At 40.0% G+C, this 26,273-nt stretch overlaps 1 protein-coding gene across 9 annotated transcripts in view; it reads left to right on the top strand.

The window, feature by feature from the left end:
• The window catches only part of LOC140914094 (contactin-4), a 659,738-nt gene that overhangs the window by 459,219 nt on the left and 174,246 nt on the right, over positions 1 to 26,273 (top strand). For all 9 annotated transcript variants that reach the window (XM_073351153.1, XM_073351159.1, XM_073351157.1 and 6 more), the window contains one exon: positions 22,975 to 23,070. In XM_073351153.1, the coding sequence (XP_073207254.1) occupies positions 22,975 to 23,070 (96 nt within the window). The remainder of the gene's footprint in view (positions 1 to 22,974; positions 23,071 to 26,273) is intronic.

The raw sequence follows: 26,273 nt of genomic DNA on the forward strand, positions 1-26,273 counted from the left end.
GACAATACTGATGATAGACAGTTATATTACTGTCAAGTTATACTATTGTTAAGTATTTTTTTGGAGGCATCAAGGCAAAGGAGAATTTTCTAGGGGGATTTGAAGGAGGATAATGGGGTAGTTCTGTGGTTGTTTGTGAGGATCTCCTCCCAAGAGTGTAGGGAAGCATCGTAGAAAGCGGAAAAGTGCCCGTCTGAAAACTTAACAAGTGGGTGGTGGAGGCGGACATCATGGGATGATTGAAGGTGACCATCGATAGCTCACTGAAAGACAGGGTGGGGAAAGACCAAGAAGGGCCTTCAAAATGTTGACCAGCAACTTATGACTGATGGGATAGAGAATAGAGAGCCAAAGGAGGGATGCAAAGAGAGGGATGACATGGTCAAAACGATGGGCTAGGAGAATGGTCTTTATAGCAGTGTTCTTAAGGGGTATGAGCATAATTGCTTTTATCAAGACTAGAGAAAAGGATGTTATAGTAAATGAGATGTGAGATGAACAAGAGTTTGAGCTATGTGGATAAGAAAGATCATATCTTACAGATATTATGCAGAAAGACTCTGCAAAATTTAGACATAGTCTGGATGTGAGAATCAAGAGAGAGATTTGAGTAGAAGTCAACACACAGTAACAGGCCTCAGGAATAGACCGCTGATGTTGTCCACAGTGATCGAGAAAGGAGAGGTAGCAGGGAAGGCTTGGGAGGAAAGATTAAGATCTCTGTTTAAATTTTATATACATTTTGATTTTATCCCTCTCACTAACCCTTCATATATTGCTTGCTTCTTAGGACCTGATCCTGAAAAGTCATAAGTATGTGCTTAACTTTAACCATGTGCTTAAGTTCCATTAACTTCAATGGAGCTAACATGATAAAGTTAATTCATTGTGGGTCTTAGATTGCAAGTTTCTTAGGTCAGGGACTTCCTTTATGATTGTATAGATTTTAGCACAATGAACCTTTGACACTGATTGAATTTTCTGCATATTATTGCAATAAAAATATAATGGTTAATAATTGAAATATTTTACAGAAATATTAATTAACCTATAACAATTAAACAAGAAATTACATATTCAGTTTAGTAATTAGCACATTTGGTATTCAATTAAGTAAAATCCCCAGTATTTACTGAAAGGCACCAATGCTTTCATTTAATAAAACGGAGTTTAATAAAAACAAATCTGTAACAGAAAATAAAAGTGTTCAATCTAGAATCATAGAATATCAGGGTTGGAAGGGACCTCAGGAGGTCATCTAGTCCAACCCCCTGCTCAAAGCAGTCCCCAATTTTTGCCACAGATCCCTAAATGGCCCCCTCAACGATTGAACTCACGACCCTGGGTTTAGCAGGCCAATGCTCAAACCACTGAGTTATCCCTCCCACCTTATACTGCCTCTTGTTTAATGCACATAGTAAAAATCTCATAACAACAGTATTTTCATAGGGGGTAGGGAAGTTGGGGGCCTACCCTCTTGAAACTTCTCCTCCCCCACACACACCCCCAATTAAATTCAAATCCCAGTGAAATTTCTACTCCGAAGGTCAAATTAGAAAGCATCCATCCTAAGACTTGTAAACTATTTCTCAAATCAGTGACTCTAAAAATTATTCATTAAAACACAAGCTTTTAAACTAAAACACTATTAAGCCCTGTATCAACAGAGCTTTTTTTCTGAACTACACAGGCAGCTGTACAGTCCTGACACCACAGCAAGGACACAGGCAGAAGCACTTAATCTTTATGTATTTGTGAAAGGGATGACATAAAACCCTGCTTTTAAGAAGTCAGCCACAGGTTGTGTAGAGACAGTGTTTAGCAATATTAGATCCATAAATATCGAGAGGCAAGTCTTGTCTAGTGTTTTGAGAGCAAAAAGCTTTAATGTTTTTGGGTGCTAGTCATCAGTTAAAGTGCTTTCAGCCCACTTTCTTATAGACAGGCTATGATTTCCTTTAAGCTATGTCCTCTAAACTCTACAGCTTATTAAGATGGCCTGGAGTATGCTATTTTTTGTATTTTTTGCGAATACAGACTAACACGGCTGCTACTCTGAAACCTGCTTTTTAAAGGCTGTGTTATGGGCCAAATTAGAAGATTTTATAGTCTACATCTAGTGAAGTCACATTACTCCATATGAACCAATGCAAATGGCTTCTTTCTCCATCTGTTTGTGTATTTGTGTCCAGGATATGAAAGCATGGGTCTGTTGTGTGTATTAGAGCTATGCAAATCTGGTGAAAGCAATTTGGAAGACTGTGTATGAGCAATCTCTTGATAGAACATGCTTTATCCAATCTAAAATGAGCAGATATGCCAACCTCTTTGGTCTGTGCTTTCAATAATATGGCATTTCTGACTTACTCATAATCACTTGGGGCTGCATTCTGTGGTCCTTAATTAAGCAAAATGTCCATTGATTTTGTTAAGGACACCTGAATTTTGCCTTAAAATTCATACTTCATCATAGATCCAAGATATTTTACATCTGAAAAGGTTATACACTATTGGAAACATTTAAAAAAATAGCGGGTATACAAACACAAACCATTGAATATCAATGGGACTTGTGCTACTAAATCTTAGGCAGTTTTCAAAATCCCCTTGTGTTTCTTGGCTATTATATACCTGAAAATGTAGCTAGGTAAAGTACTATAATTTAGCCTTTGCCTAGTTTAGTAAATTAGCATATTAATGAAGGCTACATTCCCAGGAAGTCAGGAACAATTGTACTTGGGCAGCTAGACTGAGCCGTTGTCCATGCGATCGTAACCATACTGCTATTTTTAGCATGTAACTGGAGCAGAACTGGCATGTGTCTGTCTACCCCTGCTGGGAACCAGCCTCCCAGATACTGTGTAGACATACCTTTGAGCCAAGTATAGCAGAATAATAGCGTCCAATATTCTGCTGTAAGCCCTGAATCATGTTAAATCGGGATTTAACAATGTATAAAGAATTTATTTATTGATCAAATTTTGATCAAACTAGCCAGAGACATAAATGGTAACAAGAAAATATTCTACAAATACATTAGAAGCAAGAGGAAGACCAAGGACAGGAAAGACCCATTACTCAAAGCTGGGGGGGGCATAATAACAGAAAATGTGGAAATGGCAGCGGTGCTTAATGATTTCTTTGTTTCAGTTTTTACCAAGAAGGTTGGTGGTGATTGGATGTCTAAGGTAGTGAATGCCAATGAAAATGAGATAAGATCAGAGGAGGCTAAAATAGGGAAAGAACAAGTTTAAAATTACTTAGACAAATTAGATGTCTTCAAGTCACCAGGGCCTGATGAAATGTATCCTAGAATACTCAAGGAGCTGATTGAGAAGATATCTGAGCCATTAGTGATTATCTTTGAGAAGTCATGAAAGATGGGAGAGATTCCAGAAGCCTGGAAAAGAGCAAATATAGTGCCCATCTATAAAAAGGGAAAAAAGGACAACCCAGGGAATTACAGACCAGTCAGCTTAACTTCTGTACCTGGAAAGATAATGGAGCAAATAATTAAGCAACCAATTTGCAAACATCTAGAAGATAATAAGGTGATAAGTAACAGTCAGCATGGACTTGTCAAAAACAAATCATGTCAAATCAACCTGATAGCTTTCTTTGATAGGGTAACAAGCCTTGTAGATAGTGGGGAAGCGGTAGACATGGTATATCTTGACTTTAGTAAAGCTTTTGATACTGTCTTGCATGACCTTCTCATAAACAAACTAGGGAAATGAAACCTAGATGAAGCTACGATAAGGTGGGTGCAAAACTGGTTGGAAAACCATTCCCAAAGAGTAGTTATCAGGTTCACAGTCATGCTGGAAGGGCATAATGAGTGGGGTCCTGCAGAGATCAATTCTATGTCCGGTTCTGTTCAATATCTGCATCAATTATTTAGATAATGGCATTCAGAGTACACTTATAAAGTTTGTGAACGATACAAAGCTGGGAGGGGTTGCAAGTGCTTTGGAGGATAGGATTAAAATTCAAAATGATCTGGACAAACTGGAGAAATGGTCTGAAGTAAATAGGATGAAATTCAATAAGGACAAATGCAAAGTACTCCATTTAGGAAGAAACAATCAGTTGCACACATACAAAATGGGAAATGACTGCCTAGGAAGAAGTACTGCAGAAAGGGACCTGGGGGTCATAGTGGACCACAAGCTAAATATGAGTCAAAGGTGTAACGCTGTTGCAAAAAAAGCTAACATCATTCTGGGATGTGTTAGCAGAAGTGTTGTAAACAAGACACAAGAAGTAATTCTTCTGCTCTACTCTGCCCTGATAAGGCCTCAACTGTAGAATTGTATCCAGTTCTGGGCACCACATTTCAGGAAGCATGTGGACAAATTGGAGAGAGTCCACAGAAGAGCAACAAAAATGATTAAAGGTCTAGAAAACATGACCTATGAGAGAAGATTGAAAAAATTGTGTTTGTTTAGTCTGGAAAAGAGAAGACTGAGAGGGGAAATGATAACAGTTTTCAAGTATGTAAAAGGTTGTTACAAGGAGGAGGAAGAAAAATTGTTTTTCTTAACCTCTGAGACTAGGACAAGAAGCAATGGGCTTAAATTGCTGCAATGGAGGTTTAGGTTGGACATTAGGAAAAATTTCCTGTCACGGTAGTTAAGCACTGGAACAAATTACCTAGGGAGGTTGTGGAATCTCCATCATTGGAGATTTTTAAGAGCAGATTAGACAAACACCTGTCAGGAATGGTCTAGATCAGTGATGGGCAACCTGCGGCCCACAGGCCACATGCGGCCCATCAAGGTAATCTGATTGCGGGTCACGAGACATTTTGCTGGTGTCGACCATCTGCAAGCACGGCCCTCCACAGCTCCCAGTGGCCACAGTTCGCCGTTCCCGGCCAATGGGAGCTACGGGAAGTGGCAGGCCGCAGGGATTTACTGGCCGCCGCTTCCCACTGTGGCCACTGGGAGCTGCGAGGGGCTGTGCCTGCGGATGGTCAATGTCAGCAAAATATCTTCTGGCCTGCAGTCAGATTACCCTAATGGGCTGTAGGTTGCCCACAACTGGTCTAGATAATTAGGCCTGTCAGAAGTGCAGGGGACTGGACTAGATGACTTCTCGGGGTCCCTTCCAGTTCTATGATTGATTTAAGCATCTGCTGCTCTTACGATATATCAGAATGAATAATTATTTTTCGTATAAGCTGTAAATTTAAAAAAAGAAGGTAGAAGTGTAGTAGATAAGAAATAACATTGAAACTTCATGTCCCAATCATTATAAAATGCTTTAAACTTAATAAAAAAGAGTTAACCAATGGAGAATGATGTTTTGACAGTGCATCATTCAACCAAATGCGCAACTGTGCTTATTTCTGCAAGATACAGTCACATAAATTGGCTTTCTAAAAGACATGTAGACACCTGTCACAACCAATTTGAATCATTTTTCTACTATATTTTTTATTTTGTTTAGTAGTTAAGAAATATTCCTCATGTGTGTAACACTCTTAGTTTCGGAAGTGGAATAATTACAGAAAGCATTCTGGATTCTAAAGATATGCTAAGCATTTTTTTATACAAGCTTAAGGAGAAACAACCATGGAAACACTCCCCTGGCAAACAAAGAAATGCAAACCAGAGCTTACCTTTCATAAAAGATAGGAAGCTCTTTGTCAAATCACCAATGACCTGAGACATGCAGCCTCCTTAGGGAAGTCTTACTGTTTTCATTCTTGTTTCCAGGGTGTCTGGAGTTCAGTAGTGGAATTATTTCCACATTGTAGCCAACAACAGGAAGCAAGTGGACCTAGTATACAAATGCTGTAAACATGCCTGACTTCAGATTTTCAAAATTAAGCAATTAGGTGAGCAGTAAATGAAAATGGGTTTAAATACTAACAATAGAGGTCAAACATTACATTATCTGTGTCTCATTCTACCCATGAATTCTTAGTAAAGAGAGATCATCTTGCCTTTTTCTTGCTATTTGGTGCATTTCTGATCTCTGCTATTAGCTGATGTGACATTGGCATAAAAGATCAAATTGAGATTTTCAAGACCTCTCTGGAGGTAAAAGTTATATGCTAGAGTTTCCAGATTTTATATTGCTTTAATCCCTGGCCATGTGGACCCTAGTCATTCATAATTAAGGACAAATACAGCAGCCCTGGTTTGCTTATCATTTAATCTTCTTAGCCTATAAATATTGATGATTGTGCTTTCTGTGAATGTTAAAATATGGAGAAAATATTACCTACCCCGGCCAAAGTTGGATAATTATAACCATCAAATGCCATATTTTCCAAGTTAACATTTCTGTATGAAGTTTACTGAGGTAAACTACAGAGGCTTGTGAGGTTGTTTAGGGGCGTTTTGTTTGGAGCATTATTTCAATGTTAATTCCATCACATATGATGTTTCAGAAGTGAGTCATGCAGTACCCTATATTAAATGATAAACTAGAAGGAAAAGTTCAATGTGTTGCGATATCATACTAGCTGCAGCTGGCAAGTTTGACTGACCTTGGACGTTTTTCAGATGGTTAGTCTAATAATCTACTCCAGACTGTCATCACTTCATTCTACCAAAATAGGGTGCATTCATAAAAGTAAGAATTTTCAATATGGCATGTTAAAAAAGGTCACAGAAAAAGCTAGTATTGCACTAAAAAGAAATTCAAGTTTGTACTAAAGGAAGGTTGTTAATGCATGCATGCTAATAATATCTTGCACGTATCTGGTATGTTTCATCCTAGGATGTCAAATCTCTTTGCATATATTAATTAATGAAGCCTCTTTTGAGGTATATAGTTCAAGTTTTATTATAACCATCTTTACAGATGAATAAACTTTGACCCTGAGAAGTTAAGTGACTTGCCAAAGGTCGCACTGTGAGCCAGCGACACAAATCAACATTTTTTTCAAGGACTAAATATGTCACAAATTTTCTTACAGTCGCATGTGTTCAATGACGGTTGATTAAGGATGACAGTATTATAGAGATGATGTAGTCTAAGCAGTGTTCCTCAATTTTTATAGGTTGTTTCTTCATGGTTTGAGACTTATCCAAAGTAATGATGGTGTGCCTCTGACTAATTTTTATTAATTTTTGTAAAGAAACCAACAGTAAAAAGTACAAGAGGTAAATGACCTACAGCACACATGTTATCAAATACCGCATTTTCACAGCATAGCCAGTAAAATTATGCAATTATGAAATTTTACAACTTGTCAAAACTGCAAGACCAGACCACACAAAATCAGACAGTATGACACAGACATAACAGGTTAAGAGTCTAACTGGAACAGATGCAGAGAAGGGCTACTAGGATGATCCAAGGAATCCTTATAAGAGGAAACTCAAAGAACTTGGCTCGTTTAGCCTAACCAAAAGAAGGCTGAGGGAAGATATGATTGCTCTCTATAAATACATCAGAAAGATAAATACCAGGAAGGGAGAAGAGTTATTGAAGTACCAATGTGGACACAAGAACAAATGGCTATAAATTGGCCATCAACAAGTTTAAGCTCGTAATTAGGTGAAGGTTTGTAACCATCAGAGTAGTGAAGTTTTGGAATAGTCTTCCAAGGAGAGTACTGGGGGGAAAAAACCTAACTTACTTCAAGGCTCAGCTTGATAAATTTATGAAGGGAATGGTATGATGAGACTGCCCATCCTTGACTGCCAATAGCAAAAATTCCCAGCGACCAGAGATGGGACACTAGATGGGGGAGGGCTCTGAGTTATTACAAGAATTCTTTCCCAGGTATCCACCTGATTTATCTTGATCGCATGCTCAGGGTCTAACTGATTGCCACATTTGGGATTGGGAAGGAATTTTCCCTTAGGAGATTGCCTGAGACCCGGGGTGTTTTTCACCATCTGCAATATATGGGGCACAGGTCACTTGCAGGTTTAAACTAGTGTAAATGGTGAATTCTCTGTAACTTGAAATCTTTAAAGCATTTTTTGAGGACTTCAGTAACTCAGCCAGAGGTTATGGGTCTATTACAGGAGTGAGTGGGTGAGGTTCTGTGGCCTTCAGTGTGCAGGAAGTCAGACTAGATGATCACGATGGTCCCTTCTGATCTTAAAGTTTATGAGTCATAGGCAACAATATATATGCAGTGATGAGCTGCCAAAATCTTAACAACGGGTTCCCTCCTCACCCTATGAGGGGGTCGTTGCCCACTCCTGCTCTCCAGGACCCCTGTCCCATCCACCCCCCTCCCCTGTCCCCTGACTGCCCCCAGATCCGGGCAGGAGGGTCTCGTGGGTGCCAACCCCTAAGAGTCAGAGGCACCTGCCAGGGGGAGAGGTGGGGTGTCCTGGAGGTGCTTACCTGGGGCAGCTCCCAGGAAGCATCCGGGAGGTCCCTCTGGCTCCTAGGGGCGGGGGAGTGTAGCTAGGGGGGGAGCAGGGGGAGTGGCCGCTCCCCCACTGATCACATCAAAAGTGGCGCCTTAGGCGCCAACTCCCTGGGTGCTCCGGGGCTGGAGCACCCACAGGGAAAATTTGGTGGGTGCAGGGCACCCACTGGCAGCTCCCCGCCCGGCCCCAGATCACCTCACCTCCGCTCCGCCTCCTCCGCTGAACGCGCTGCCCCCCTCGGCTTCTCTGCGCCCCACCCTAGCTTCCCGCGAATCAGCTGTTCAGCAGAAAGCCGGGGACGGCTGAGAAGCAGGCGGCGGCTTCCCACTCAGGCCAAGGATGGCGGAGGTGAGCTGGGGCGGGGAGCGGTTCCCCTGCACACCCCCACCCCGCCAGGTTACCTGCTGCGGTGCGGGCGGCCCTCCTCGCGCCCCTCCGCCCCAGCTCACCTCCGCCTCCCTGGGCCTGAGCGGGAAGCTGATTCGCAGGAAGCCTTGGGGGGCGGAGAAGCAGGGCGGGGCGGCACGTTCAGGGGAGGAAGCAGAGGTGGAGCGGAGGTGAGCTGGGGCCGGGGGTGAGGCGGGGCAGGGAGCTGCCGGTGGGTGCTCTGCACCCACCAAATTTTCCCCTTGGGTGCTCCAGGGCTGGAGCACCCATGGAGTTGGCGCCTAAGGTGCCACTTTTGGCCAGTTAAATTTAGAAGCCCTTTTAGAACCGGTTGTCCCTCACAGAACAACCGGTTCTAAAAGGGCTTCTAAATTTAACAACCGGTTCTAGGGAACCGGTCCGAACCAGCTCCAGCTCACCACTGTATATATGTACACACACACACACATGACATACACAAATAGGCAACAAAGAGAAGGAGGGGACCAGGGAGAGTGAAGGGGCAGGAAGAGGAAGGGAAAAGGCTGAGGTGGAATGGAAGTCTGTTTTGTTTGAGCTATCTCAGCACTCTTTATCAAAATATACAAAGAAACAGGATCCAATTTCTTTTCAGATTTATATAATTGCTCTTTACGTCAATAAGTTATTATATTGCTGCTAACTCAGACAGGACTGAATACAACTGCTGTCGTCTGGGCATATGTCTAGTCCATTTTTGTAAAATCATGCCTTTTGTGATCATTATGCCCTCCACGAACCTTTGTGGTGGAATTAAACCCAGTTTAGTAGATCAGTACATAATCTAGGATATAATTTTCAGATGAGATTTGGTTGCTGAAAGCCATGCTCTATTTTCACCCTTGTGTCCACCTCTTTCCAAAGCTGCCTGACCATTGAACAGTCCCACAGCATATGCCTCACAGTTCCTTTTTCTCTATTACAGCGCCAGCAGATGTCGGAGGAGAAGGCCCCCATCACGCACAGCCTCTGTGGTGTCCAATACATTTAGAACAGCACCCCTTGCTGTTTTAGTTGTAGTCTTAGGTCTGCACAATGTAAATCTTCTTAATATATATTATGTAAGGCAATGGACCAAATCTGAAGGAGATGTATCAGACCACCTTACACTAACTTAGATTCCCTTATGCTCACTTAGTTGGTGTTAGAGCTGATTAAATCCATTTTACTGATATCTAAGGGGGTCTAAGTCAGTGTAAATTACACACCAAAGAACTGGAAGAAGGTATAGTTAAAGTAGTATGGTGGCTACTTTAACTTATACCTCTTTACACCCTCAACTGGGCCATAGATGTATGCGCAACAATCACTTACCCTCCCTTAGACATCAGCAGAGTGAGAGAAAGTAGCTCTAAGGGAGTTGAAGTCAGTCTAATGGAATCATAGTTATTGTAAGGGAATTTAAATTACACTTCACCCCTGAATCTGGCCCTATGAATGAATAGCCAAGGCCTGAATAGTTAATTCTTGATGGAATCTACTTTGGCATAACATACACATTGAGGGGAACTTAATTAGACTCCCTTTAGGCTTTCTTAGGGTTATGATTCAAATCTGAATTTGTAACTTTTGTGAGTTCCATGTCTATACATCATGGAAGACCTAAAGTATTCTCCAGCTTTCCTCTTGCTGATATTTAATAACATCAAAGTTTTTGAATTGTTAGATCAAATTCTGCTCTTGGTTACTCTTGATATGCATCCGTTTAACTTGGAGCAGAATTTGGCACAATCAAGAAATGCTATTTTAATTAGTGTTGCTTGATTTTATTTTAATCTGTGTTCCTCATTTTTATAATTTGCATCACATAATGAATTAAAGCTCCTCACTAAAGGCAAATAAATTTATTTTTAAAAAATAAACTATATTTTCCACTGCATGCATCCGATGAAGTGGGTTTTAGCCCATGAAAGCTTATGCTCAAATAAATTTATTCATCTCTAAGGTGCCACAAGTACTCCTCGTTCTTTTTGCTGATACAGACTAACACAGCTGCCACTCTTAAAATACATGGTTCATCTTTTCCTCCACTATTTCCTTAGGAATTTTAGATGCAAAGTCAGGTCATGCCTTATTTATAGGTATAATTATAGATAAGTTTTGATCTCTACTATGCAACACAAAAATGCAAAATAATCAGCAAATATATATCTCCAAATGAACAGCAAAGCCAAAGAATGCCAAAAGATGCAATTTGCAGACAGAATCAAGATTCATAACACAATAATTTTCTAATGATCAAGTCATCTTTCTTTCAACCATTCTACTTTACCATTATTCTTTCAACCAGCTATACCACTAGACGTGGCCCTGTCAGCACACTCCCATCCTAAGCAAGAACAGGCTGAAACAATACATGAAAGGGAAAACCTTTATGGAAAACCAGAAAGTGGTGCTTTCAGCATGTGATACAATATTTTGAATCAGCACTGGGTCAAAGCTGCTGTGCTTCTGGACATATGTTCTGGAGAGAGACAAAAACAGGTCTTGGACAATCATGGTCATTGCAGATTGCTAAAATTGACTATGTTAATCCTGGTGGCATACCGATATTCTGGTTATTTACTGCCTGATAATCTCCCCTCTGCAGTGTCAGTTGGAAAATTTACTGTTTGCTTCTTAATAGGAATGTGATATCTCCGTGCCCTGTTAAATATTTGGTACCTTCCAATGGCTGATGAAGCGATCCTCTGTCTGGTTTGTATAGCCCTTTTGGCTGTTATGAAATGAATGTAAATTCATAATAATTTCCCTGTAGTATAACTTTCACCTACCAATATTATCATTTCTTAACAACAAATTTGTGCTATTTTGGAACGCTCAGATTAAATAGAACCAAAATTCATATATGCATATTGATGTTAATTTGGTTTTTTTTAAGCAAATTATAAAAAAGAAACTCTGTCTTATTTAGTTTGTTACCAAGGCTCTAAAATAAAAACCTGATTTGAAGGTAGGTCCCTGATTCAACCCTTTCTTCTTCATCTTCTTCATTTTTTGCAATCATTAAATAATCACAAATTATGGAACAAGACAGTGCATAAGTTATTGATGCTCAAGGGCCATAGAAATTTACATACAGTGTAATTTATGCAGATTTTATGTACCTACTTGATTTGTATTTCTTTATTCCCTACATTTTAATGCTAACATAAAAATTCTATTCTCAGGAGTAATTTTCAATTACCAGTTCTTTTTATTCCATTAAAATGTCCACTTAGTGGAATTGTGCAGACACACAACAGTTGTACATGTGAGGGCTCGTTTTTGGGTTGTTTTTTTCCCCCAATACAGTAGTTGATTTTTTGTTGATATTTGGTTTGATGAAAACAAAAATATATGATAATTAATACTCATTTGAACAAAATACAGCATAAATTGTAGTTACTGATCATGCAAGCAATCTGTGATGAGTAGGGCATGGGATTTTGTACACACATTCAGGCCATCAGTCCATCAAGTTAAATATCCTGCTTTTGACAGTGGTTGGTATCTGAGAATAAGTATTATATTCAGAATGAGTTCCCACTTATTTTTTATCATCTGCTAAACCAACCGTGAAATGCAGTGTCAGGGTATAAAGCTTCTCCCTTGATCACGTGACTAGAAAGGGTATTTCCTACTCCTCACACATGACCTTGCTGCCACAAAAAAATCTGGATTATCCTGGGATACCTCGATTGAGGGCCTGATCTAATGAAGTGCTTGAACACACACACAGCCTAATATGGGATGATTTTTTTAATCATCTCAGAGGTCCTCAATTTTGTCACATCGTATTTGTCTTACATATAAATATTCTTATTGACTTGACATACAAATATAAAGTTGACTCCCTTCTTCCACAATAATTGTAAATAAATAAATGAAACAAAAATATACTCAACCCTTTTAGTTAAATCCCCAAGCTGCAGCATTCCAGTATTGGTCTCACAAATGTAAAATCACCTTCCTGTTCACTTCTGCCCTGGGTATACATCCAGGGATCACATTAGCCTTTTTTTGCCACAATATTGCACTTTGAGCTCAGGGTCAGTTGTTTCACCACTGTGACCCCTAAATCCTTTTCAGATTCACTGCTTTCCAGGATACCGTCTCCTATTCTGGATTGCATTCTTTGTTTCTAGATATGTAGCTTTGCATTTGGCTTTATTAAAATGAACTTTTGTGATGAAGTGGCAAGTACCTCGATGGCATCATAGTCTTATTGATGAAGACGTTTGGGCAAATCGTAGGGGCTGGTTGTATTCCCAAAAATATGTGTGTCTACTGACTTCTGATTAGTGGATTGGGGGAACCACATGTACTTACCCGTAATGAAGGATGACATAGCATACCTTGCACTGAGCTGATCTCTTATTACATTACCAATATCTTACTGGGTGTGGAAGGATTGTACTGTATAGAAAGTGGCTTTCTATTATCTGTGAATCTCAATATCCAGTACTACCACTATGTTACACGGAGAAGGTGCTGTCTTGTAGAGATATTACTTTCATATAGTACAATGTACCCAGGTGGGTTTGTAAGCAGATGAGCTAAAGATGGTACCTATCCATGGGCAGTCAAGGGCATCACAGAACAATATGACAGGTTTCAGAGTAGCAGCCGTGTTAGTCTGTATTCGCAAAAAGAAAAGGAGTACTTGTGGCACCTTAGAGACTAACCAATTTGGTTAGTCTCTAAGCAGCCAGTAGAACAATATGAATCATTAATATATATCTCCTCTTGATACTATAACTTACAAATTTGAACTAGATTGTGGTCCTGATTCTGATCGCAAACCAATGTAAATCAAGGGTAATCACACTATGAAGTCTGTGGATTTAAATCTGTGTGATCAATGTCATTGAGGTCAGAATCAATCCGTAAACCTTTTCTCATAGCCTGAATGTTTTTTCCCCCAGTCTTCAAATAAAGCATTTTTTCTGTTCAGTTGTTTGCAAAGCCTCATTTAAATTTATTTAATTTCACCTTCACTATTGTTGATTTCTGTTATGTGAAGACATCTTTTATTTATTTAAACAAAGAAAATTGTTTAGAAACCAATATAATCAAGAATTCATTGGAGATTTATACCGTATAATGATTGAAGCCTATTTCTTATATAAAGCTCACATAACCCTTTGCGGTTGTGATATATAGTTTAATTCTCCATGTCATGCTTGGTAGCCTATTAAGTTATAAAACTCCCATGGTAAATGAAGACCAAATAATTGTATGATACATCACTGACAGCGTGGTGAAAGTACTACACCACTGGTAACCATATCTGTATATTTTCATGATGCTTAATGTTTTATTCATCTCAGTCACTTCACATAATTTGAGTTCTTCTCACTGGGAAGTTCATTTGTTTAAGACATTGGGAGCATTAACATTTCTTGTATCTCAGAATTTTCATTTTAAGCGGAGTTAATTATCCAAAGTCTTTTTATAAAGAATATTTACAGAAAGTTAGGACCGTGCCTTTTCTCTATCAACACAGCTGATCTAAGCCCATCCAACTTGTGTACGTCTTCATGCCCATATTACCAAAGCTCTACTGTTACCTGCTATCTAAGTGCTGTAGGAACCTGGGCATTATATTCTGTTTGGTAGCCTGCTTTCTTAGAAGGGGAAGAAGTTATCTTGTGTTGCTGCGGGGCTGCTGGCTGAATCATTTTCTTTGCTTGCCACCTTCTGGCCCCTGTACTCTGAATGTGTGTCTTGCTGTGCAAAGTCAAAGAACCTATGATGCACTGTCCAAAAATGAGTCAACTGATGTCCCCTTCCTTCAGTGTGGGTTTCAAAGAAAGGGAGATGATGTCATCATGGGAAGGGGGTGCTATGGATTGGTGAAGTCTGTACAACTTATGAACACTGATTAATATTGTGGAGTTGTACTATGAAAAAGTGCTTTGTTATGACTGCCTATATGTATATGGGTCCACCATTGCTGACAGCGCCTGTAGCATGTAGAAAATGAAGGATATTTGTGGTTTTAGATGTTTATTGTTTTGTATGATCTGTAGTCTCCTGTGCTTTGCATCATTAAGTATAAAAGAGGATAGTAGTATTACACTGTACTCTCTGTGTGTGTGGACTGCTTCTGCATGCCCCTGAGAGAGTTAAACTGTAAACAAAATCTTCACACCTTTGGGGTGGAGTTCGGGGAAAAGGGTGTGCTTAGGTTGCTGGGGATCTTGGGTGTCAGTGCTGGTCCTGGAGGCCCCAAGCAGGTGGGCTGAGGATCCTCATTTCCAAGAAGGGGTAGCAGACTGGGAGTCAATGCCCAGAAAATGTGCCAGAGAGGCCAGCCAAGGCCTTCACAAACACACCCCAGGGGATCCAGAGCACAGAGGCCTGGATTCCCCTCACAGCTGTCTAGTGTGTGGCTGGCAGGAGGCATTTGCTAGGATCTGTGACGGGGGAAAGAAAAGAAATGGGATATTTGAAATTAGTTTAAATTTTAGGAACAATAGGAAAAAAAGAAGATGGTGGAGAAGAAAAAATTGAAGAGATGAGAGATAGGAAACTTGGGTCAATGGCAGACAGAAAGGCAGAGAACAGGCGGATCTTGGCAATAGGAGAGTGAAGCATATGGAGAGCGTCAGCAACAGAAAGGTGCGGACGGGAACCAGACAACAGAAAATGGGCTGTAAGAGAGAGAGAGAAATAGGTTGAGAAAGAGTGGAGCAACAGGGGCTGAACAAGCAACGTAAGGAGCAAGACAGGAGAAAAAAGTGAATTATATTTGGCATGGCAAACTGCTGCAGATCATGTCACCCACTTGCTCCTAATTTAGAAAATGCCCCACTATGCAATATGTATACTATCACCTCACTCAGTGTAGATCTAAGAACAAGCTCTCATGAATCATGCAGTTCTGGTTGCCCTATCTCAAAAAAGATATATTAGAAATTGGTACAGAGAAGGGCAACAGAAAATGATTAGGGGTATGGAACAGCTTCCATATGAAAAAAGAGATTAAAAAGACTGGGAATATTCAGCTCTGAAAAGAGACGACAAACGGCGGATCTGATTGAGGTCTATAAAACCATGAATGATGTGAAGAAAGTGAATAGGGAAGTGTTATTTACCCTCTTTACATAACTTTAGAATCAGGAGTCAGCCAATGAAATTAATAGACACCAAGTTTAAAACAAACATTTGGAAGTACTTCTTCAGAGAATGCACTGTTAACCTGTGGAGCGCATTGCCAGGGGATTGTGAAGGCCGAAAGTATAGCTGGGTTCAAAAAAGAACTAGATAAGTTCATGGAGGATATATCCATCAATGGCTATTAACCAAAAGAGTGAGGGACACAACCCCCTTCCCTGGGTATTCCTAAATCTCTGACTTCCAGAAGCTGGAACTGCGTGATAAGGGATGGATCTCCTGAAAATTGCTCAATTCTGTTAATTCCCTGTGAAGTATCTGGCACTGGTTACAGTTGGAAGATGCAATATTGGGCTAGATGGACCATTGACCTGACCAGTATGGCCATTCTTATGTTATTCTGCATTGTGGCAGAGCCGTTGCAACTCCATAGTTAAGCAACGGTTCGGTTTTGCACTCGATGCAGGACTTCACCCTCTGTTTTTGTTTGAAAACCACAGCATAACCACGTCAAATTTTCAGCACGTAATCTCAGAGTGAAGCTTGAATTTTCTAAGGAGTTTCAAGTAAATCTGTTAATTACTTTCCTAGTTCTAACTAATTAAAAATTGGCTAAAAAAGTTCATGTTCTGAGTCTCATGACTTTTAAGGGCTCATCTAGTTTACAAAGCACAAACTAGAAAGTCAGAATACTGTAGCAAGAGCTCTTTTAGAGTTATGTAATTATTTTTTTAATTAACTAAAAGAAAGATAAAATCTTCCTTATGTTATCTAGAATCTGAGAATTTGTGGGCAAGCCAGACTGTAGAGAATACGTGACAGGTTAGGAGTGATAGTCACTCTGGGAAATATACATAGCTGCACCATTTGCACTGTAATTCACAATAATCTGAAGTTGCAAAGGCTTATTTTCATTTCTTCTCCGATGCCATCCCATTGATCTTTATGGTAAAAAGTAAAGAGAACAGTTTCCCACCTACTCTTCATGCAGAGGTGGAGAGGCACTAGAAAGGTGTGTTGCCACTGATTGAGGATAGCATAAATCAAAGGAATAAAATGTATGAGTGCCACTTATGCAATAAAGCTGCTTCTGGGGAAATTTTCAGCAAGTGCATTTAACTTTTGTATGGCAAGTGTTCTTGCTTCCATGTATTGATTGTTCAATTGTGCAGAATTTAATTCTGAAATGGAACATTTTGTAACTATTTGAATACAAGTTTCTAGGCAGTGTATCCACATTGCACAGCATCAAGAGTAAAGCAGAACCTCTTTAATTGGCACTTCACTAATCCATATATTTGTATAAATAAGTCAAAAAAAGCCAAAATTTATCCTCACTTCTCACAAAAAAATGCAATAGCAAGATACTATGTACCACAGTAAATTCATATGTACACTGTGGAGATGCATAAATAAAACAAAACTATGCACTTCAAAATAAGGGAATGAAATATGTTTTGTGATGCATCAGCCTTTAAGTTTTATTCATGTTTGTTCACTTAGGACTAGATTGAAAATCCTTCTTACACACATCAGTGAAAAGTTACTCACAACTAAAGCCAATTGGACTACTCATGTGAGTAACAGATTCACAGTAGGGCCCTTATTTACAGTGTAAGGCTGAGTAATGCATGAGCATTTGCAGGACACAGGCCTAATTTACAAATTCAGTAATTTGCAATGTTAGCGTGAGTGATGAATGATCGTCTATATTCATAACCTGAAACTTACCTGGAAATGAGCTCTGGCCATTATTCTGTCATCTCTCCGCAGCTGACTCAAGTGGAGACATTTTTTCCCCTGGTTATAATCATTTTCTTGTCATAAATAGATTACTGGCTGTTTTGCCATCAAACTGGTGTCCTCTGAGTGATTTTCTCACACCCACAAAGAAGCTAGAAGACCAGCTCTGGGTTTAAACTTACCATTATGTTGTGTACTTTTTTCCCATGCTGAAAGAACTAGAGTTACTGGTGTCATGACAAATGACCTAAGAACTTTTTTCTAAACCATCCTTACCAGCAAAATCCCCAAGAGCAGTAAATCAGAATATTAAAAAAAATTCTCCCTTTGCAGCCAGTTTTAAAATTAAACACCCACAGAAGTGTTTGCAGGATCAGGGCCTGAAAACTGTATTATGTACAGTCTGTACCATGCCTTTTTATATAATGCAAAATTAAATACTTCAATCTATGGTGGAGGAATAATTGAATAGCTGAGTCACAGCTTAAAAAGTCTATTACTACATGTCTGCAGGACTTTGACATTATCATGCTTTTAAAATTTTCTTTCCAAAATAGATGGACACATTTTAAATACATACATCTCCCTTGATGCGCGGAACCATGATGCCTTTTCCTTGGATTTTTTTATCATCAATACTACTCATTACATTTTTCTCCAAATGGTTTCATTTGTGCAGGTTTAACTTTGTATTTCCCAGATGATTCTATTAATTGGTAGTAATAGTGGTTGTGGTAGTGTCATAATTATTTGTTAAATGTTAAATTTGTTAAATGTGTATGTTTACCTATGCACGCACACAGGCTTTGCTTATTGAATGCCCCATTGTACAACCCTTACACTTGTTGGTGGCCATTACTCATGCAAATAGTCCCACTGAGGCCAATAGGACTATTTCAATGATTAAGTTCTCATCGATATGAGTAAGGGTTGAAGAGCTAGCCCCGGCTGTACAGTATTAGTAACCGCAAACGTTGAAGCCTGGCAAAAAAAACCCAACCCTGATATTGGCTTAAAAATCATTAGATTTTTTTCCAAAGGGGTTCTTTTTATTTGCCTTCTGGTTTCTGAGCCTCTGGTGTGTCCTTGCTTCATGTTTTCAAACTTTTCTCCACAACCACAAAGGCTAGAAACTTACTTTAAAATAAATAAAATAAAATAAAAATGAGATAATGTTAAAGCTTTACTTGTTGACTTGAAGAGAAGTGACGTTGGTGAAGTCTTACACCTGAGCAAAGATGTCTGTGTGCGTGAATGAAATCACAGCTGAACTGACTGAAAAAGATCTCCTGAGTCATCTAGTCCAATGACTCTCAACCTTTCCAGACTACTGTATCCCTTTCAGGAGTCTGATTTGTCTTGTGTAACCCCCAAGTTTCACCTCACTTAAAAACTATTTGCTTACAAAATCAGACATAAAAATACAAAAGGGTCACAGCACACTATTACTGAAAAATTGCTTCCTTTCTCATTTGTACCATATAATATAAAATAAATCAATTGGAATATAAATATTGTACTTGCATTTCAGTATACAGAGCAGTATAAATAAGTCATTGTCTGTATGAACTTTTAGCTTGTACTGACTTCGCTAGTGCTTTCCATGTAGCCTGTTATAAAACTAGGCAAATAGATAGATGAGTTGATGTATCCTCAGAAGACCTTTGAGTACCCCCAAGGGGTATGCATACCACTGATTGAGAGCCACTGATCTAGTTAGTCCCCCTGCTCTGGGGAACTGATCCTGCAACCCATACCCGCATGAGGAGCCCTAGTGGACTACCTCACATGTTTAAACCTGCAGTTCAAGCCCCTGGGGCAGAATTGCCTTGCAACAATCTCTTGACTCTGTTTTGAAAATCACTAGTGCTTTTGTTATTATGTATGCAAACCTCCCTTGGCAGATTATTCCATTGTCAGACTGGTTCTACGGTTAAAAAAATCCTAATATTTAATTTATTTTCTCCCGACTTGGTTTCAGGCCATTAGTTCTTATGTTACCATCCTCAGCAAGGATGAAGTTCAATCATACATTCTTTGCACAGTCATAACTAGTCAGTGGGAGTTTTGGGGAGGATGAGGAATGCAGGACTTGACCTTTAAAAGCACCACTTTCCCATTTGTGTATTATTAATTTTAAAGGTATATTTTTGCCTGCTTGAAAAGACATCACCATTGTTTTTTCTCTAGGCTACAACCAAAGTAATGGAGTGTGAAGGCATTCTCTTCACCCACAACTGTCTGTTGCTTGATTCTCAGCATTCAGTAACTTCCCAGTTAAGGAATATGACTCTGTTTTTTCTTCCTTATTTATGCATGGTTTTGTATTCTGCATTGTTTTTGCTACGTATGTTCCCAATCTTTAATCAGGGTTGCCAGTATGAACCTCTTTCTCCCTGTGGAGTCCTACCGCAATGGCCCACAGCAGTTGATCCAATGCAGAATTGGGGCCCAAATTATGATGACACATTATTTAATTTGGATCATAGCTTTGAGACTTATGTGTTACTTTGATCTTCCCTAAGGGTCTGATCATGTAAAGGGCTTAGCCAATTGCTGACTGGCCTCAATTTACTTATCATTGCCTCAGTCTACTGACTCCAAAAGGAACTGAGCCATGTTGATATTTTGGACTGTTATAATTTTCACAACTCATTCACAGTGTTAGAGGGCTTTCCCTTAACCCCCTTCCCTGGTTCTTGTTATGCAGACGGAAAGCAGAAGACCAGAAGTCCAAAGTGCAGGCAATGTGATGTTTATTGGGGTTTAGTTCCAAGCAAACATATTTTGAAGCCCTTCACACCAGTCAGGCTTATCGCTATATGCCGATAGAGTTTTCCCTTCCCTCCCACAACTACAGTTCTATACGACCCTTCTTCTAACCCCTAGCTACGCACACCGATGGAGCTCCCTCGTCCCAGTGTTCTGTTTCCAGCTCTGATGCCACAGAGCATTTACCCCATGTCCCTTTCCCAGCTCTGGTGCTGCAGAGCCTTACCTGTGTCTCTGTTCCTCATTGCCCTATTCCCAGTCCTCCATTCTGCCATTACCATTCTCATTCCCCTTCCCACTCCCCATTCCCACTCCTTCTTCTTAGCAGGCCCAAATATACCTGCAACACACGACCCTAGTCACACCCCTTATAACTTATGGTCATTTTCTGTTCTGGAGGGTCATGAGTCGGGGTCTTCATCCCATCCATTTTGTACCCCATGGAAGGGGTAAGAAGTGAGGTTGTGCTCCGTTTAGGGGCAGGCATTCCTCTGGTCTTTCAGTGTTTTACCTTCTGCCCCAATCTCCCTTTGCCCCTCCCGACTGGTTGCCTGACCTTGCTTTGAGATAAGGAGTTGAGGCAGATGTCAAGTGTGTGCTCATATAGTACCACTCCCACCATATCCTGTAACACTTTCAGCTCCATCCCTTATCTGTCTCATTGTACTAAAAGCCCCATCTGGTTGTGGGAAATGCAACACACAGCATCATTGTCCTTTGTTCTTCACACATATTAGTAAGGATGTAAGAGTATTAAAAGTCAAACCCAAAATTCTCTCTCAGGCTAACAAACAGGTTTATATACTAACCCACAGCAGTGCACAAATTTACTTTATCTCCCTTCACAAGCCATATACCTTCCGAATATTGTGCAATGTTATTCAGTCATTTAAAAAGTAGTAAAATGTATAGCATAAGGACACAGCAGAACTGTGCTAAAATCTGTATAAACCTTATAATTAATTGTTGCCCATTATTTGCCTTCTGATTACTGTTTTTACTTAGGTTGTAAACTCTTTGGTGTCGGGGCTGTCTTTTTGCTCTGAATTTGTACAGTACCTAGCACAATGGCGTCCTGGACCATAGAATCATAGAACTGGAAAGGACCTCGAGAGGTCATCTAGTCCAGTCCCCTGCACTCATGGCAGGGTTATGTATTATCTAGACCATTCCTGACAGGTGTTTGTCTAACCTGCTCTTAAAAACCTCCAATGATTGAGATTCCACAACCTCCCTAGGCAATTTATTCCAGTGCTTAACCACCCTGACAGTTAGGAACATGGCTGGCCTCCTAGGTGCTACCACAATACAAAGAATAATAAACGCTTGCCTTGTCCCCAAAAAGTCTCTTTGTGATCGGGCATAGCACTCATCCCAAGGCATAAGAGAGAATGAGGCCCCAACCCTGCAAACAGTTTCCACATTGTGTAGCTTTACACTGGAGGGTAAAGGTATGTGCATCCGTAACTGTTTTGCGGGTTCAGAATCTACGACACTACTGTGAGATTAATACCTGAACAGCACTGTGGCTAAAATGAAAAATGGAGTCGTCTTAATAGCAAAGAGCACTATCTATGGACCTGTGTTAACTCTTCCGTAGCGAAAAGATCTAAAGGGGATAAAAATTAAGTATAATTGTTTTCACTTTCTAACAGTATAATGACATTCCTGTTGTTCACTTATCTCAGGTGTATTTTCTGTGTTTTTCTGCTGCGCCAAACAGCAATTTTGAGATCAGCAAACAATGGCTCAGCTGCACCGAAAGGAAAAACAGAATGGAAATTTAAAAGCAAGCCACTGTATAAGATAAAAAGGCTACTGGGGTGACTCAATATACTAGAGCTCTTGCATAGAATTCCCATGGCAGCTGATGCTGCTGATCAATACTTGGTGCTGCTAGTTCAGTCACAAATTGTAACCTCAACGATTAATAGTAACTTTCTCAAGCTCACTGTGCAAGACAGGGAGAGAGGGGGGCACATTTTCACAGTGTCTAATACCTCCAGGAAAGGACAGGAGAGAAATGAACTGAGGAATTTAGTGCAATAAAGCACTGTGCAGCTAACATACGTTGGTGAATGAATGTCAGTGTTAGCAGGGAGCTTCACCATGGTGAATCTTTCCATGTTCCGAACTACAGATTTGCATCCACATGTGGCTTGCATGGGACATGGATAACAAAGACTCATCCAAAAGGGAAAGAATCATAATCTGTGGGGAAACAGACATGGATTATAAAATAAATAAGGATAAATGGCAATTTATGGCAATAATTTCTTTCATTGTGTGTTATAACATTATCTGCAAAGCATAATACATTGTCAGTGTTATCTCAAAGAGTTTACTTTGCCCGAGGTGAATGTCCACCAGTACCAGTCCACAATCACCCAAATATTTATTGAACCTTTTGCTTCCTCCAATGTTTTGCTACGCTAGGCAACAGCCTGTTCTGCCTGTGTCTTAGGAGCAGACTTCTACAAATATCTTTTCCAAACTGATGTTCATTTTGTATCTCCCTCAGAAAATAAAATAAATAGCCCTAACATATGCAGTCCTTCCAGAAGAGAATACTAATGCCATTTCATGCACTCTTTCTTGCTAACAGACCTTGAAAACTTCAAGACAAGAACAAGAAGTACAGTGTCAGTCCGACAGGGTCAGGGAATGGTACTGTTGTGTGGACCACCACCGCATTCTGGAGGTAAATCATATTAATAATACTATTTTCAATATTCAATGGCAATTTGCAAGTTTCTCTGTCTCTTGCTCCAGAATAGGGTTTCAAGAGTTCTTAAAGTTTCCATCCAGGGAAGAAGCAGGTGATAGTGTTGGACTGAGAGAATGATCCATCCTGAATGGTTCTTGCTGGGCATACAGACACCTGGGTAAATCTGCTAAGAATTTGGTGTGATAAACCCAGAGAAAGGAAAAAGTTTTATCATCTAAATGCATGCATGGAGGGAAAGAAACTAATGCAAATGCCAGTGTGTGCCAAAGTGGAGCAGATGAACCTAGATTACATGGAGCCCATAGAAGCCCATCTGTTTATGCTCTGTATGTTTGGTCTTCTGCAAGTTTTCAGTAGGCAGAGAGGGTAACCAGGTAGAAAAAGGGTGGATCACATTTGAGCCTCTTTCCATTGCATTATTATTTCATTCACAATAATGAATTTCACCCTCAGTGCAAGAGAATTTATATCCTGTGCACCAAGTTTAGCCCTGAGGTGCAAATCCCATTGAAGTTAATGAGATTTGCACCCACCTATTCCAGAGCTAAATTTGACCTTGCATTATGTGGTTCTGAGGCTTTAAATAATGTGGGGAGACATGAAAGGATGTTATCAAGTTAGTGTAACTTCCAAATATGAATTACCTTAAAACATGGTACATAACATCCCCTATATTCTAAATATATTCCTTTTATAAAGAAATATTCAACAGTCTTTAACAGGGAAATGAAAAAGAACACACTACAGTAGCCCAAGAGATTGTTCTCTTCTGACAGTGTTTGATAGCTATCAAATCCTCGTCCATGATGGGAATCAGCATCATCGATGCTGCTGTTCAGACAAGTTAACAGGGACATTTCAATAAAAACTCAGTGTTTTCTCCGTGGCCAAGAAAGTGGTAGATGGTCCCAAAAAAATCAAGTTTCTAAATGGATTTTATAAACTATGAAGACTATAGCAATTACTTTACTACAACGTCGCTTTAAAAGGGGGTGATAAAAAAAGTTTAGAAAATTCAAAGCAATCATTTTCAACTAAATTTTTATAAAGATCTCTGGTTATATCCTAGGTAGATATGTAACGAGTGGTGCCAAAACTATCTTGGTTGGCTGGGTGTTTATACATGTGTGTTTCTGTGTTGCAATTCTCACAAATCAAGCATTGGAAAGATAATTAGTTAGTTGTCTATTATATCAATTGATTTGGTATTGGACTTGATTGCAGGCAATGCATTGTGTGCCCAATAGTCAATGAAGTGTGTCACACAACTTCAGTGTATTGTCACTAATCACTATGATCAACAACTAGCTATTTTGGCTGGGTATACACCCAAGTGGTATTTCCAGTAATCCACATATAAATTTTCAGGTAATTTCTCTCTCTCTCTCTCTTTTTTTTTTAAATTGTAATCTTGTTTTTAAATCTATGTGCCATTTGAGTCCTCACTCATCAGCTAAAAGTTGCCTAGCAAACCATTTGCCACTGTGGTGTTTTTACTGCTCAGACACAATGAGGCAAGTATTTACTGAGCCCATTTGCTTTTGCCCAGCTGTCAGGAAAGCTTGACAAGTCTGCCAGCCTCCTTTGGCCCCTGGGCTTCACAGTGCCCACCTAGACTGACACTTGAAAGAAACAAAATTAAAAAAAAAATAGTTTGGAAGGCCCCTGGGTCTGATACTTTAATGACCTGTGTGATCTGCTACTGCTCACAAATCAAGAGAGATTTTAATTCTGAATATCATCTGTAAGCCTTGACCAAACCTTTTGAATCAGGATAAACCCCAGGCAGAAATCCCACTGACCTCTATTGAGAAGAGTAAATATTTTTTGCACCAATGACATTGTTCTGCATTTTAACTTGTTGGGCGCTCTGAAGATTTTCTTCACCAAAGGTACATTCAATGCTGTCACTGTATGGGAGAGGGGGAATGCCATGACAAGGATAACCATCTATCTAGTTTCTGTAACTAGGACACCTTTCGCCTTCATTTTTTTAGGCATTATGCCTCTCCTTCAGTGTATAATATTATCATCAGATTACAACTTCTGGAATCTCCATGGAAGTACCCATTACAGGGACATGGTTGTTACATCTGCAATCTAAGGCACTTTGTTCCTACCTTAAAGGTTAAATTTGGGACCTACCTGCACCTGGACTGTGCCCCATTGGGGTATCTGCATTTATTAACTGCTAAGTACTCAAGTATATAATGGAAGGATTGGCTCTTATCAGCTCATGTAATCTAGTGTGCCTAAGGTTTTATAGAGATCCCAGATCCCAATGCATACCAGCTTACCCAACTTTTCAGTAGAGATGTGGGGCCCAACACAGATGCAACGAAACCTGCAATTTTAAGGTAGAGGGGCTGTTACTGGAGGGTTCTGCAAGGAAGAAGACCCTGAGGTTGTAGTGGTTGGCATTTGAAAGGTCAGAACTAAGTGTAAGAGGTTGAAGGGTCCGGTAGGAACTTTTCAGTAAAATGTACCCTGAGCTGACTTCTATATCACAAGCCTGTTATCCAATTCATATTCCGAGATGCACAAAGCCTCCATCACCTGCCACCCACTACCAACTGCTTCAACTTTTCTCTCCCCCCCAGCTACAAAAACCTTGTCTCCCTCCCCGAAGTAGGGAATGGATGACAGGGGATAGATCACTTGATGATTACCTGTTCTGTTCATTCCCTATGAGGCACTTGGCACTTGAGGCATTGGCCACTGTCGAAAGACAAGATACTGGGCTAGATGGACCTTTGGTCTGACCCAGTAGGGTCGTTCTTCTGTTCTTATGTTTACTTTGAATTTAGCTCTTGACAATGTGGCATAAATTGTTTTGCTCCTCTTTTGGTCACTGTTATTTAGCCCTAGCCTCCCAGGTGCTCAGAAACCCCTTCATCCCAATTTTGGTGCTGTAGTCTTGGGAGGAGTTTTTTGTTTTGTTTATTTTGATGGGGTTTCTTTCTCTTCTGGACTGTTTTAGTGTTATGATCATGTTGATTGCCATGCTGAAATCAAAGATGCGCTGAACTTTGCAGGAGGCTGATACTTGATCTGCATTCAAATCTCTGCTTTTGTCTGGAGAAATGCGATTTAAACAGATCTGCTGAGATACTCATAAGAATTACGCATCTATTATAACCGTACCAGTAACTGGTCAGTCTTTGAACCCATTGCTT

Source organism: Lepidochelys kempii, chromosome 7 (assembly GCF_965140265.1).
Source record: "Lepidochelys kempii isolate rLepKem1 chromosome 7, rLepKem1.hap2, whole genome shotgun sequence".
Taxonomy (NCBI): Eukaryota; Metazoa; Chordata; order Testudines; family Cheloniidae; genus Lepidochelys; species Lepidochelys kempii.